Source organism: Pongo pygmaeus, chromosome 1, assembly GCF_028885625.2.
Source record: "Pongo pygmaeus isolate AG05252 chromosome 1, NHGRI_mPonPyg2-v2.0_pri, whole genome shotgun sequence".
In the NCBI taxonomy this organism is placed as follows: Eukaryota; Metazoa; Chordata; class Mammalia; order Primates; family Hominidae; genus Pongo; species Pongo pygmaeus.
In genome coordinates this window covers 154946303-154961934 of record NC_072373.2, presented here as the reverse complement: position 1 = coordinate 154961934, position 15632 = coordinate 154946303, and the positions used below count along the sequence as shown (strand labels likewise).

Genomic DNA, 15632 nt, shown 5'->3' with positions numbered 1-15632 from the left:
TAGATTTTCTAGTTTATTTGCGTAGAGGTGTTTGTAATATTCTCTGATGGTAGTTTGTATTTCTGTGGGATCGGTGGTGATATCCCCTTTATCATTTTTTATTGCGTCTATTTGATTCTTCTCTCTTTTTTTCTTTATTAATCTTGCTAGCAGTCTATCAATTTTGTTGATCCTTTCAAAAAACCAGCTCCTGGATTCATTAATTTTTTGAAGGGTTTTTTGTGTCTCTATTTCCTTCAGTTCTGCTCTGATTTTAGTTATTTCTTGCCTTCTGCTAGCTTTTGAATGTGTTTGCTCTTGCTTCTCTAGTTCTTTTAATTGTGATGTTAGGGTGTCAATTTTGGATCTTTCCTGCTTTCTCTTGTGGGCATTTAGTGCTATAAATTTCCCTCTACACACTGCTTTGAATGCATCCCAGAGATTCTGGTATGTTGTGTCTTGGTTCTCGTTGGTTTCAAAGAACATCTTTATTTCTGCCTTCATTTCGTTATGTACCCAGTAGTCATTCAGGAGCAGGTTGTTCAGTTTCCATGTAGTTGAGCGGTTTTGAGTGAGATTCTTAATCCTGAGTTCTAGCTTGATTGCACTGTGATCTGAGAGATAGTTTGTTATAATTTCTGTTCTTTTACATTTATTGAGGAGAGCTTTACTTCCAAGTATGTGGTCAATTTTGGAATAGGTGTGGTGTGGTGCTGAAAAAAATGTATATTCTGTTGATTTGGGGTGGAGAGTTCTGTAGATGTCTATTAGGTCCGCTTGGTGCAGAGCTGAGTTCAATTCCTGGGTATCCTTGTTGACTTTCTGTCTCGTTCATCTGTCTAATGTTGACAGTGGGGTGTTAAAGTCTCCCATTATTAATGTGTGGGAGTCTAAGTCTCTTTGTAGGTCACTCAGGACTTGCTTTATGAATCTGGGTGCTCCTGTACTGGGTGCATATATATTTAGGATAGTTAGCTCTTCTTGTTGAATTAATCCCTTTACCATTATGTAATGGCCTTCTTTGTCTCTTTTGATCTTTGTTGGTTTAAAGTCTGTTTTATCAGAGACTAGGATTGCAACCCCTGCCTTTTTTTGTTTTCCATTTGCTTGGTAGATCTTCCTCCATCCTTTTATTTTGAGCCTATGTGTGTCTCTGCATGTGAGATGGGTTTCCTGAATACAGCACACTGATGGGTCTTGAGTCTTTATCCAATTTGCCAGTCTGTGTCTTTTAATTGGAGCATTTAGTCCATTTACATTTAAAGTTAATATTGTTATGTGTGAATCTGATCCTGTCATTATGATGTTAGCTGGTTATTTTGCTCGTTAGTTGATGCAGTGTCTTCCTAGTCTCGATGGTCTTTACATTTCGGTATGATTTTTCAGTGGCTGGTACCAGTTGTGCCTTTCCATGTTTAGCGCTTCCTTCAGGAGCTCTTTTAGGGCAGGCCTGGTGGTGACAAAATCTCTCAGCATTTGCTTGTCTGTAAAGTATTTTGTTTCTCCTTCACTTATGAAGCTTAGTTTGGCAGGATATGAAATTCTGGGTTGAAAATTCTTTTCTTTAAGAATGTTGAATATTGGCCCCCACTCTCTTCTGGCTCGTAGGGTTTCTGCCGAGAGATCCGCTGTTAGTCTGATGGGCTTCCCTTTGATGGTAACCCGACCTTTCTCTCTGGCTGCCCTTAACATTTTTTCCTTCATTTCAACTTTGGTGAATCTGACAATTATGTGTCTTGGAGTTGCTCTTCTCGAGGAGTATCTTTGTGGCGTTCTCTGTATTTCCTGAATCTGAATGTTGGCCTGCCTTGCTAGATTGGGGAAGTTCTCCTGGATAATATCCTGCAGAGTGTTTTCCAACTTGTTTCCATTCTCCCCGTCACTTTCAGGTACACCAATCAGACGTAGATTTGGTCTTTTCACATAGTCCCACATTTCTTGGAAGCTTTGCTCGTTTCTTTTTATTCTTTTTTCTCTAAACTTTCCTTCTCGCTTCATTTCATTCATTTCATCTTCCAGGGCTGATACCCTATCTTCCATTTGATCGCATCGGCTCCTGAGGCTTCTGCATTCTTCACATAGTTCTCGAGCCTTGGTTTTCAGTTCCATCAGCTTCTTTAAGCACTTCTCTGTATTGGTTATTCTAGTTATACATTCTTCTAAATTTTTTTCAAAGTTTTCAACTTCTTTGCCTTTGGTTTGAATATCCTCCCGTAGCTCGGAGTAATTTGATCGTCTGAAGCCTTCTCTCAGCTCGTCAAAGTCATTCTCCGTCCAGCTTTGTTCCATTGCTGGTGAGGAACTGCGTTCCTTTGGAGGAGGAGAGGTACTCTGCTTTTTAGAGTTTCCAGTTTTTCTGCTCTGTTTTTTCCCCATCTTTGTGGTTTTATCTACTTTTGGTCTTTGATGATGGTGATGTACAGATGGGTTTTTGGTGTGGATGTCCTTTCTGTTAGTTTTCCTTCTAACAGACAGAACCCTCAGCTGCAGGTCTGTTGGAGTACCTGGCCAGCCGTGTGAGGTGTCAGTCTGCCCCTGCTGGGGGGTGCCTCCCAGTTAGGCTGCTCGGGGGTCAGGGGTCAGGGACCCACTTGAGGAGGCAGTCAGCCCGTTCTCAGATCTCCAGTTGCGTGCTGGGAGAACCACTGCTCTCCTCAAAGCTGTCAGACAGGGACATTTAAGTCTGCAGAGGTTACTGCTGTCTTTTTGTTTGTCTGTGCCCTGCCCCCAGAGGTGAAGCCTACAGAGGTAGGCAGGCCTCCTTGAGCTGTGGTGGGCTCCACCCAGTTCAAGCTTCCAGGCTGCTTTGTTTACCTAAGCGAGCCTGGGCAATGGCGGGCGCCCCTCCCCCAGCCTCGCTGCCAACTTGCTGTTTGATCTCAGACTGCTGTGCTAGCAATCAGGGAGACTCCGTGGGCGTAGGACCCTCTGAGCCAGGTGCGGGCTATGCTCTCCTGGGGCACCGTTTCCTAAGCCCGTCGGAAAAGCACAGTATTCGGGTGGGAGTGGCCCGATTTTCCAGGTGCCGTCTGTCACCCCTGGAAAGGGAACTCCCTGACCCCTTGCGCTTCCCGAGTGAGGCAATGCCTCGCCCCTGCTTCGGCTGGCGCACGGTGCACTCACCCACTGACCTGCGCCCACTGTCTGGCACTCCCTAGTGAGATGAACACGGTACCTCAGATGGAAATGCAGAAATCACCCGTCTTCTGCGTCGCTCGCGCTGGGAGCTGTAGACCGGAGCTGTTCCTATTCGGCCATCTTGGCTCCTCCCCCGGATTGTGCCTTTTTCATACCTTAAATACATGCTCATAACCAAAGTGTTATATGTCTTCTCCTGTATACCTCTTAACCTGTTCTGGCCAATGAGAATTGTTCCATTGCTGTTCATGAACACTTACCCACAAGCAGTCTGGCTTTTTCTCTGCTCAGTATGACACATCCACATTGTTATTTGCTCTAGTAAATGGGCTGCTGTCAGTAGGAAATTTCAGTAGAAAAAATTGGTTTCTCATGATATGTAGAAAATCAATTGTCCAGGATAGTAGCAGAGGTCAGTTACATGTAGTCTTATTTTCTGACACTCCTCAACCTAACTGGACCTTTCCTCCCTCAATAAATACCATCAGGCTTACTTCCTACACCATTAATTTTTGGGTGAATACTATCTAGGGAGTCAATAGGGAGTGAAAATTGGTTGTTTTACCTGCACTTTTTATATGTTGGCCATCTTTCTCCTTTTTGCCATTGTCAAAATTGCACTACAGCCAATCTCAGATTTTTCTTGCTACTTAAGACATCAGTTAAGTCAATAGCAGACTTTACTGCCCTTTCCTTCCTGATGACAATGCAAGAGTGATTGAATCACAAGCCCAGACTCTCCAGTGGCAAAGGGCAGAGATTATTTTAAGATCCAAGCAGAAACACAAAAACAAGGCGTTTAAACAACTTTTTTTTTTGCAGTTTCTGATTAGAGAATGGAAGTTCTTGTGTTCCTTGACCAGACTGATCCACCTCTTATTTGTTACCTGGCTGTGCTCAACAAGAAGCCCAGGTGGGATGCAAGAGGAGCTGTACAGCAGGAGCAGATAGGGAACACCTGAGAAGATCAAATGATTTACTAAAAACTCATTGGAGATAATGAGGAGGGTACTAACAATAACCCAATGCATACAGATTGTCTGCTGTATTCCAGGTACTGCTCTAAGAGCTTTATATTCATTGTCTCATTTAATCCTTAAGATCCTCTGAGATGAAGATACCGTTATTATGCTGATGTTATAGATGAGAATACCAGGTCTTTTAACCACCAACAAACTTCCAAAGTTACCCAGTTGTATGTTATGGAGCTGGGTTAGAACACAGGCTAACTACACAACCTGCAGATTCAACTGCATTCTTATATGTGCAAAGCTCTTCTTCATTGAATGACAGAAATAAGAGATTGTAATTTTTGATGTCTACTGCCATAAAACTGTTGTCAGTCCAAATGGTGCCATACGGGAAATCATTCTTTTAAATAGAAACATCTCAAACATTCATATAATATATTGGCTCATACCTTTTTTAGAAGACTGAAAGGAAGCTGCCACAGGTGGTATATACTGTTCCACGTGAGACACTTTAATTCATATGTAGAGCTCACATTATACCTGATATGTATTGTTTTTGGGGGGATCAAGTTTGTGATTAGATTTCAACCTTGATTTTAAAAATTGTATTTGTATAAATTTATGGGGTACACATATAATTGGGTTATATGTATATATTGCATAGGGGCTCTTAGTGTATCCATCACCTGAATGACATGCATTGTATCTATTAAATAATTTTTCATTATCCACCCCCTTCCAGTCGTCAACCCTTCCACGTTCCCATTGTCTATTACTCCACACTCTACGTCCACGTGTACTCATTATTTAGCTCCCGCACATTATTTAGCTCCCACAGACAGTACTGTAATTCTCCATACAAAAGTGTAATTCAGAATACTTGCCTCTAGAGGGCAATGCTTCATTGTGGAGTACCAATTATTAAACGGTGTGACAGTACCTGGATTAACTGTACTAAGTTGAAAGAGAAAAATAGATCACACTTCTGTAACTTTTCAGACCTGGCCTTTGATCGGATAGAAACGTTAAAGAAATAAAAGAAGTTGTCTGAAATGTTTTTCATTAATCTAAAAGGATTTCTTTTTACCTCCTTCTTAGTATCCATGAGGCAGGAGACGAAAGGCTGGTAGGGAAAAGAGTAAAATGTTCTGACAGCATTTTTTCCCCAAAGATACAGGAAGAAAAAGTTACACAGACAATATATGCAAAATGAAATATTTTTTCTAAGTTTAAAGCTTTTTTGAGGGTAAAGAATAATTAGATCCACTGGAAACAAATGCTTTCTGGTAACTGATAACAGCGATTGAAAATAAAAGGATTATTCTGATATTTGGCAATTTGAAGAGGAGTGATACCTACCATAACCTATAATTCCAATCACACCAATCATGAAGACCCAGAAGAGGCATCCAGCTATGAACCTCAGAAGTATCAAAAATATCCAACTAAGGACCATGGCGATAGTCAGGCCACTAGAAAAAACACACAACAAACACGGTGGTCAAGTGTGCTCAACATAACATATTACAAACATCAAGACAAAACTTTTTTTCTATTCAAAATTATTCTCAAATTCTTTTATTTTACCTGGCTATAGAAACATTAATAATGTTAAAAAGTATAAACAATGATTTCCATTAAGACTTTCATATGAAAGAATAGGACCATCAGGGACTTTATACAGAACTCATCTTTGTGTACCTGGGTAAACTGAAGTCTAGTATCAGTCATTGTTCAAAGAAAAATACAATTTCTCCAACCTACAATTTTGATCTATCAGAGACAGTTGCCATGTCTTATTTTTTCCCTTCCTACCTACCTACTAGGTCATAAATTGTAAAATGTATTCATGATGAATTTGTTCTGTTCCATTTACTTAGTGACTGGTGGAAATCTTCTGTAATATGGCTATCTAGAAGTAAGAGAATCATTTTGGGGCAGAAAGATAAGAAAAATAACTGGCCATCCCCGGAGTCCATAATGCTGTAGTCATTATCACTATGGTCTAATTATCTCTAGGAGTTTGTGATGCCTTACATCATCCAGACTTCTATTCCAGGTCCCCAGTGATCTGTGAGCCATTATTTGGAATCATGATAAGGCTTCTGTGTCTCCAGGGACATGTGACTTTATCAAGCAATTAACAGCATGACTATTTTCTGTCAGCTTTAATTAAGTTCTTCTTAGAGCTTGACTGAACTACTAGAGAAGCTTCTTTTCCTCCCATATATCCAGGTTAAGGTCACATTGGAGTCTTCTGATGTAATTTCCTCAAAGAGAACTCATTAAGATCGGAAAGTTGGCCGACTCTTCTATTAAGAACTGATATGTCTGGTGCTATCTGTAAGTTTCCAAACATAGCAACAGACAGAGCGTGGTACATTTATTAAGTTATTGTCTCAAGTGTTATATTTTTATTATAAAAAATCTCAATAATTACTCTCACTGGATAGATGACAACACAGTATTGAAGTATCATGGTCTTGCAAAGCCTGTGCTTTTAACTTGAGAAGTCATTCCCTCTTAAAATCACGGACATTTTAATGCTTAAATATTCAATATGGTTGGAAGATTATTCCATGGCCTAGCCAAAGGGAAGTATTCATAAATGTCACAGGAAAAAAAAAACAAAAAATAAAGCTGTTTCAAGCATATTAATACTTTAGATTTATATTTATAAAATAAACAAGAGCAGAAGAATTGAAAATAAAGGGAGATGTTCATGTTTTACTCTTATGAGTGGTGTCTGGGTGGAGAGAGTTTCATTCTGTGTTTTGGGGGTGAGGTAGGCAGGATAATCTCTCATAATGTACACTTGTTCAGGTAGGTGTGAAAAAGCCAAATGAAGAAGAAGCATGGAAATTATCTAGTGACATTTGGGTCTGACAATAGGGGAATCAATTTAAATACTGTCAAGAATAGACTACAATCTCTGCTGGAGATAAATCCTAACATACTAAAAGTAATTATTGTAATTGTTTAGGACAAAGCACCAAAATGAGTAAAATCTCATAAAGTGATCTAATTTTACAGTTCTAAACACCACACACTAGTATCTCACACAAAATACAACTTAGACTTTATTATGCATCATATAGTTACATGTATCTATCTTGCTCCACTACTGTTTTTCGTACTGTTCCCTGAACCACATTTTTTTTTGTGCTGCTACATTCAAGGACTCATATAGAAGTTAGGAAAACAAAGATGAGTTAGACATAGTTACTACTGTAAAAAGTTCATACTTTATCAGAGGGAAAGGGCCAGGTAAATAAAACACAGAATGATAGGTGCTATATGGAAGATAAGTATGTGTGTGTATTTATAGGTATGTAAACACACACGTACACACATGATGGGTATGAGGAACACATAGGAAGAAGTAAGTAATTACATCTGGGGAAGATAATAAAGGTTGTAAATGATACTAAAGCTGATTTTTAAAAAGGAGGTGCAGTTCTCCAGGACTCAATACCAGGAAAGGAAACAGAATGTGCAAATTTACAGGATGTGATAGTCTAGGGATGGGCGTGTTATTTGATATGTTTAGAATATAGTGTTAACCAAGAAACATGGGTGGAGATGAATCTGAGAAAATAAGTTGGGCTAGGTTTTAAAGGGCCTTAGAAGTAACTGAAAAAGTTTTAACTTTAGTCTTTTACCATTAGGGAACCATGGGAGCTTTTAAGCACTGGAGGGTGACAAAAGAGCCAGACAGTAATGACAGTCTTAAATGGGTCACACATTTACCCATTCCAATCCAGTGACTACATTTCCTTAACTTTCTAGGAATGCAACTCTTATGCCTGAAAATGTTACATCTCCTCCTCCTTGTTATCTATACATATATATTTATGTATCACATACGTAGCTATGTAGCTTTCATAACTACAATGACTTCTGGTTATGATGAATACCATTCATTATGCGGAAGGGATGTGTTGAAAAATAGGAACGATCCTTTTGAAGTCAAGGGAGGAGCAAATTAGAAAAAAGAATCTGAGAAACAATCCTGCATCCACTGTAGCATGTGATGAGAAGCACATGAGTATTACAGATACAGAAGTCCTGCAGATATTGCTCCGTGTGACTTGAAGTATATATTCATAAGTACTTTTATTAGTACTTAAGTGAATAAAATTAAAATTTACATTCTGCCAACAGTGGGCATATTTCCAAATATCTTTTCCCTGTCTGACCTCATCTGGAAAAGAAAATGGCAGGAACTGACATCTGAGTGAAATTTGTTATTCCACCAATACATTTCTTTTATTCATGAATAAAAATATAAAATTTGAAGAAAGAGTTCTACAAAGATAAAATCAGAATGGAGCTGGAGAAGAAACATCTATGTGTTTTCACTTACATGAGAATCCAATACCAAGTTGTTGCATAGTCTTCAAACACTTTCAATCCAAGTGACTTTGCATCAAGAAGTTTATTGATACCACTGCATTGAAAGAGAAAAAGTCAATTATTTTTTGATGACCACTTAACAGAAATGTTCTTTTTATGATAAAAGGGATTCTGCAAGGTGCTGTTGAAAGCATGTTTTCAGAAACCATCTATCAGTAGTGACTCTTTTCCTAGCCACAATAATACATAAAATGTCACTTCAGTAAAGCTGCAAAGGTAGCTATAGCTGCATGCAGAGAGAACATGGTTTTCAAGAATGGTGAACAAATCCTTTTCCACTGTATGCAACATTCCCTCAATATTGCAGAAACCTCACTGTAAGAAATGAATTTAAATGATAAGATTAGCTTTTAATTTGCAAAACTCGTAGTCAAGAATGAACATGATCTTTAATTCCCCTTCCTAATCCTGACAGTAAGGCATGATGGAACACATACTAGAAATTTCACAATCATCACTGTCCAATTTGAGGAATTATCAAAGTGAACACATTTATGTAACTACAACATCGTCAACCCCTTCTTCATGTGCCCCAATTGCAACACCTCTCCCTTCCTCAAAGTAACCACTATTCTGACTTTTGTGATAATTCCTAAGTTTTCTTTTTCATTTTACTAATTATATATGCATCACAGGGAAATAAATTTAACTCTGCTTGTTTTTAACTTTTATATCAATGAAATCATATTTGTATTATTATTTTGAGACTTCTTTTACACAGATTTATATTTCTGAAAATCGTGCAAGCTGCTATTGTATTCTAAATCTGCAGGAACTACACTATACTAATTATATTCCTAAAGTCTTTTAAGATAAATAAATTTTTAGAATATCTTTTTTTATCTATAATTCAACAACTGAGCAATGCAGTGATATGCTGTATACATTTATGTTTGTGCACATGTGTGTATGCATGCACACGGGGAAATATATTTTCCAGTAACATGGAGCACCATGTGTGTAGAGCCAAGGGACGTGGGGAATTTACTGCATTATACTTAGTACATAGAAATTTGATATGCCACCAATACATTTCTTTATGTCACACTTCTATACCTGTTGATAATGAAAGATTTAACCATTTTGAAAAGCATCATTATTCTTTCTTTCTTTTCTTTTTTTTTTTTTTAAATCCCAGCTAGTCAGGAGGCTGGGGAAGGAGAATTGCTTGAACCCAGAAGGTGGAGGTTGCAGTGAGCTGAGATATGGCCCCACTGCTCTCCAGCCTGGGTGACAGAAAAAAGCATGATTATTCTTTCTAAATGATTCTGGGTTCTCCCTTACATGCTCTTCTTAATGAATATGTATCAAGCTCTTCAATTCACAGTAACATGTATATTTCATATATATATATGTGATTATTTTCCTATAACCCTCAACCTAATAGGTGCTTTAGTCTTGAGTGCAATAACAAAATGCATCAAACTGAAAATTAGAATGTAAACACACATACTTTGCAGCATCCCTGAGTTCTATAACACTTCTTGTCCCTCCATTTCCATCTTGAAACACCATCTTACTTCCTATTGTTAAAGTGCCATTTTTGGTAGAGAAGTCAGGGAAACATCTCTGGAGAACTGTAAAAATAAATTGAAATTATTGTAATCACTTTTCTATTTCTTCTTTCATGATGTCCTCCCTTTCTTAAGCTTTCTGTCATATATAATCAAATTTTTGCTAGGCATGCAAATTGCTCAATATAGATAGCTCATTGCCTGTTACTTGATGATATGATTTTCTAATGGTCCTAAGACTAGAAAGCAAATATGATCACACTCTGAAACTACATTCGAAACTTGATTATTTTACACATGGTATATTCATCAAGTCATCATAAATAAAGTGCACACCATAGGTTTTAAAAGAGTAACAATGATACATATCATTCATGGCAAGCACATTTTAGTAGAAAGGCCACATTAACTTGTATGACTGGATGAGTTTAGTTTTACTATTAAAAATACATATTAGGAACTACTTGAGTAAAACTTTGAAAATTGGGGATCAGTGAATAATACCTTGGCAAATAAGAAACAGCTCAAATTTTAGGCTACTAAAACAACTAAATTTTTGTCTGTGAATTCTTAACAATTTGTCTCCCAGCTTTTTCATTTACAACAGTTTTTTAGTGGAGCTGAAAATGGAAATTCTGAAACTATCAAAAAAGGCCTACACTTTGTAGACTAGTATGATTTCTAAGAAAAGTGAAATCACTATTCAATCTTCTATGTTCTTATTTTGATTGGAGTCTTTGCCTCTTTACAAATTTATTTCTAAAAATATTTTAAAACCACAATTTTGAAGGAAGAAGTAAGGAAAATCAGAAATGGATTATTTTCATATTTTTTTTCTTATAAGAAGCATCACTGATTTGCATAGGTTCATATGTAGTTTAAACCTGAAAATATTAAAGCTGTTGAGCTGGGGAAAGAAGAAACAGGTCTCTTTAAAGCCTTTCCCGACTTTCCTGGCTTAAAAGGAATTTTCTTGTCTGCTCACCTCTAGCTTCTGCTGCACTTAGGACGTGGCTGATTCCTTTACCTGCCCCACCTTTCTACTGCTCTTCCCTTCCTTTCTGTGGCAAATTTGACACAGTAGCCTTTACCAGCTGCTTCTACACCCTCAGTTTAATCAGAGTTTTGGCCCCACCACTTCATGGAAATTATCCTCCCAGTGATCCCAATGACCTCTGAATTGTCAAAACCTCCAGATATGTTTTAGTCTTCATCCTGCTTAAACTCATTACCTAGCACAAGGCTTGGCACACAGTAGAAATCAGTCAATATTTGCTGATGAATGAGTTAACTTTTTTGAGCCTTTGACATGGTAGATACTCCTTGGCATATTGAAACTCTCTTTTCTTGGCTTCCATGGTCAGTTTCTCTCCTGTCCTCCCATATTTCTGTGCACTCTTTCCCTTTCTACTTCTTAAATACAAGTGTTCCTATCTAGAGGGTCCCTTGACCTTATTTCATATTTTTTTTTCTGGATAATCTCATGCAATCTGTTAGCTTTCATTACTAAATATGTTCATTACATATTTGGAAAGTGGATAAAATATTTTTAAAAAGTCCTTCCACCTACAGTGTACTATATTAACATTTTGGGGAATTAATTTCTTTCCGGTCTTTCTACAATAAATATTTTTTGAGAGTCAAAATCCCACAAGACATGCAGTGTTTTCCCTTGTTTACTTGTTTTAACCTTACTTATTTCCTTTTATGAACTCTTTAATGAACAAATTTTATTATCTGCATACTATTCCATTGAGTGCTATTTAATCTTATATTAGGAGGAACACAAGTTGATTACAACATATAGTGTCTTTCTCACTAGATTGTGAGGGACTATGCCTTATTTATTTTTGTACCCCCAATGTATACTTTATCCTGTGTGACTTAGCCAAACTGTACTTGTAAGGGCAGAGACTATGTCTTATACCTTTATACCTATTATATCTTTTGTTACTAATGATTTATATTTATCCTTTTGCATAAAAATTTATAACATTGATTTTGGCTATGGACATTTGTTGCTGAGGGCTTCCTGGTAAGTGCTGTTGCTGTGGGACCTACATCTTTGCTTCAAGGTCTTTTATGACTCAGGGAAGAGTGATGGAAGTATGTAAGACATGTTTGGTGGTAGCTACTTCAGTGGGTATTTGACTGTCTACTCAAACTAATGACTAATGCCTTTCCTCCATTTTAAGAGAAATATATACATTGTAGGATAGTGAATAAATAGAAAAAAGAAAGAAGAGAGAAATTTCCCACAGTTTTGCCACTCCCAAAATGACTACTTAATGTTTTGGTATATTTCGTTCCAATCTTTTTCTTTGAAGAGGTTTTTTTGTTGTTGTTTATTTGTTTGTTTTAATTTATACACGTTTATCATTATAAGGATGGTAACAGTTTGAATTTTATTTAACATTATAACATACACATGCATGTTATTCTAATAGTTATATTTAATAATTCTAAAATATTTCATTTAGTGAATACATTATAATTTAAGTATTTTCTTGGTCTTGGATAGTAGAGTATTTCTTTCTCTTTTCTTTTTGCCACTCTAAATGTGATGGACATTTTAATGTAAAGCTTTTTTTGTAATTAGGATTATATCCATAAGAAAGAAAACGCAGTGATTATTTCATTTTCTTCTTTTTCTTTTTATTTTTTTAGAGACAGCATTTCACTCTGTTGCCAAGGGTGTGTACAGTGGTACAATCATAGCTAACTACAGGCTTCAACTCCTGGGCTCAAGTGATCCTCCCGCCTTGACCTCCCAAGTAGCTGGGACTATAAGTGCACATTGCCATGTCTCACTAATTTCTTTTTAAAATTTTTGTAGAGACAGGGTTTCACTATGTTGCTGAGGTTGGTCTCAAACTCAAGCAATCCTCCCACCTTGGCCTCCCAAAGTGCTGGGATTACAGGCATGAGCCCCTATGCCTGGCCTCATTTTGTCCGGAGTATTACTTTAAATATAGTTTATAATTTTAAAGAAATAAAATATTGACTAATTCCAAATATATATAAATATTTCAAGTGATAAAGACAAGTATATGTCCTCCCCCTACTCCCCAGGCAATTTCTGAACAAAGTTTTCAGCTAAAATCAGGAGTGGGTGTATATGGGCGTATCTGTGTGTGTGTTTATGCATGCTTCCAAAGCACCAAATGATCAATCTAACTGAGCTTTCAACTTTCAGTCTTTTTCTTGTATGTTTATGAAGGAAAATTCAAAAAATCAGAGTTCCAGTGAAAATGTACTTGGTTGGAGCCAAGAGATGAGCTCTACTTTTGACTTTCCTGCTAATCAACTCTGGGACTTTAGGCCAGTCAGAGGACCATTCTTGGCCTCAGTTTCATCAATTGTGAAATATGGGAACTTAATTAAGTAGCATTTTGGTAGATTCTGTATGTCTAAGGTAAAATAATTGCCACTTACAAGGTTTGCTTGGAAAAATCGCTGTTGGACAATCATCATCCAGTAAAAGTTGTGTGATAGACTAAAATAGAAGGAAGAATGTTAACATTTCAAAGGCCATGTGATGATTACTTTATACTCAATCTAAATATGTCCTTTAAAAAATTTAACTCCATAATAATCTCCTTATTCCAAATTACTTCCACTAATAATATTAATTGTAAGATTATCACACACAAAATCTTGCTAGACATTCTTAACTGTCCTAACTGTAATTCAATCAAACCAACAATAATAAAACCAGATCATCTGAAAACAAGGCACACCTTTGGAGGTGTGTATCTTTGTCTTAGCCATATCCTGAGTCTCTGATTTCTTTATGTTTTTTTTTTTTTTTCTGGAAAAACATCTTCTCTAATTTAGAAACCAGTCATATTATTTAACATTGTGATGATTTAGAATTCTCTTACATATCTCAAACCTAGGTAAGGGTTGGGGTTTTTTAAATGAGTTGTTATCAAAATGGACTTGGAAATAAAATTCTACTTATTACTAAGTTGCTATGGGGCTTCATCACCACATTAACGAAATGGTGACTGCAAATGACATTAACTCCTAGTTCTAGAGTAAAAGTCTATCCAAGTAGAGAATTTATTAGTCTCGGGGAATAGTAGAAGCTAATTAACCACACATAACAGTCTTTCATGACACCCCAAATCTACAAAATGATGTGCTATAAATGGTGTGTGTGCACACCCAGTACACATGCATTTGTGTTTCAATGAAATTGTATCTAATCATTTCCTAGAAGATTTGGGAGCTTGTTCAGTAACAAATTCTCACGTTACACTTGAGATTGAAAAAAAAAGTTAAATTGTTCTCTTGCTTTAAGCCTAAACACACATACCTTCACAGGCTTAGCAGTGGTCTTACAGAACTGACGGTAGTCTTCCCAGTAGCTTTTGTCTTTTGTGTACAAAAGTTGCATTTCCACATAGGTTAAAAATTTTTCTGGGCACTTGGAGACACAGATCTGTGAACGAACAAAGTGATGAGAACTGAACTGAGTTGAACAAACCCAGGAACTACCTATAAAGCTAGATTTCTAAATTATCTACCATAACAAAAAGCAATGCACTGTTTTCCATCTAAGAAGCTTACATCAATTTCCTTGCTCTCTCTCTTTTTCTTTCTTTTTTATTTTTTAGAGACAGTGGCATGACCCTGGCTCACTGCAGCCTCAACCTTCATGGGCTCAAGTGTCCTCCCACTTCAGCCCTTTGAGTAGCTGGGACTACAGGCAAACACCACCATGCTCAGCTAATTTTTGTATTTTTTGTAGAGTCGGGGTTTTCCCATGTTCCCCAGGCTGGTCTCAAACTCCTGAGCTCAAGTGATCCACCCATCTCAGCCTCCCAAAGTGCTAGGATTACAGGTATAAGCCACTGCACCTGGTCTAAATCAATTTTCTAGTCTTATTGTAAAAAATGAAATTTCATGTACTAGTTACCAATCTCTATTCTTTGCTCTTTGATATTGATGTTATATTAACACAAGATACCATACAGTGATAGACTTATTTTTAACTTTTGATTTTAAGATAATTGTAAATCAACATGTAATTGTGAGGAATAATAGGGATTTCACATACCTTTCACTCTGTTTCCCTCAATGGTAAGAACTTGCATAACCATAACACAATATCATAAGCAGGAAATTAATATTGTTACTGGTATAGTTTGGATATTTGTCCCCACATACCTCATGTTGAAATTTGATCCCCAGTGTTGGAGATGGGGCCTAATGGGAAGTGTTTGGGTTCATAGATGCAGCAGCACCCTGTTCTTATAGTTCAGGGAGGCATCTGTCCTGTTAATGGGGGGTTCATGAGGGCAGATCCTCCTTGTTCTGGTGATGATGAGTAGCTTCTTAATCTATTAATTCCCTCAAGAGTTGGTTGTTAGAAAGAGCCTGGCACCTCCCTCATCCTCTCTCTTGCTTCCTCACTAGCCATGTAATTTCTGCACATGCCAGCTCCTCTTTGCCTTCTGGTACGACTGGAAAGCAGAAAGGTGAAGCCCTCAACAGAAGCAAATGCTGGCTCCATGTTTCTTGTACAGCCTGCAGAACCATAAGCAAACAAACCTCTTTTCTTTTTAAATTACCCAGCCTCCGGTATTCCTTTTGTAGCAACACTAAG

General features: G+C 37.3%; 1 protein-coding gene across 4 annotated transcripts in view; it reads right to left on the bottom strand.

Moving 5' to 3' along the window:
- The window catches only part of SLC44A5 (solute carrier family 44 member 5), a 437474-nt gene that overhangs the window by 32519 nt on the left and 389323 nt on the right, over positions 1 to 15632 (bottom strand). For all 4 annotated transcript variants that reach the window (XM_054438287.2, XM_063654073.1, XM_054438277.1 and 1 more), the window contains 5 exons: positions 14340 to 14465; positions 13454 to 13514; positions 9958 to 10081; positions 8455 to 8538; positions 5448 to 5560 (listed from right to left, as the gene is read on the bottom strand). In XM_054438287.2, the coding sequence (XP_054294262.1) occupies positions 5448 to 5560; positions 8455 to 8538; positions 9958 to 10081; positions 13454 to 13514; positions 14340 to 14465 (508 nt within the window). The remainder of the gene's footprint in view (positions 1 to 5447; positions 5561 to 8454; positions 8539 to 9957; positions 10082 to 13453; positions 13515 to 14339; positions 14466 to 15632) is intronic.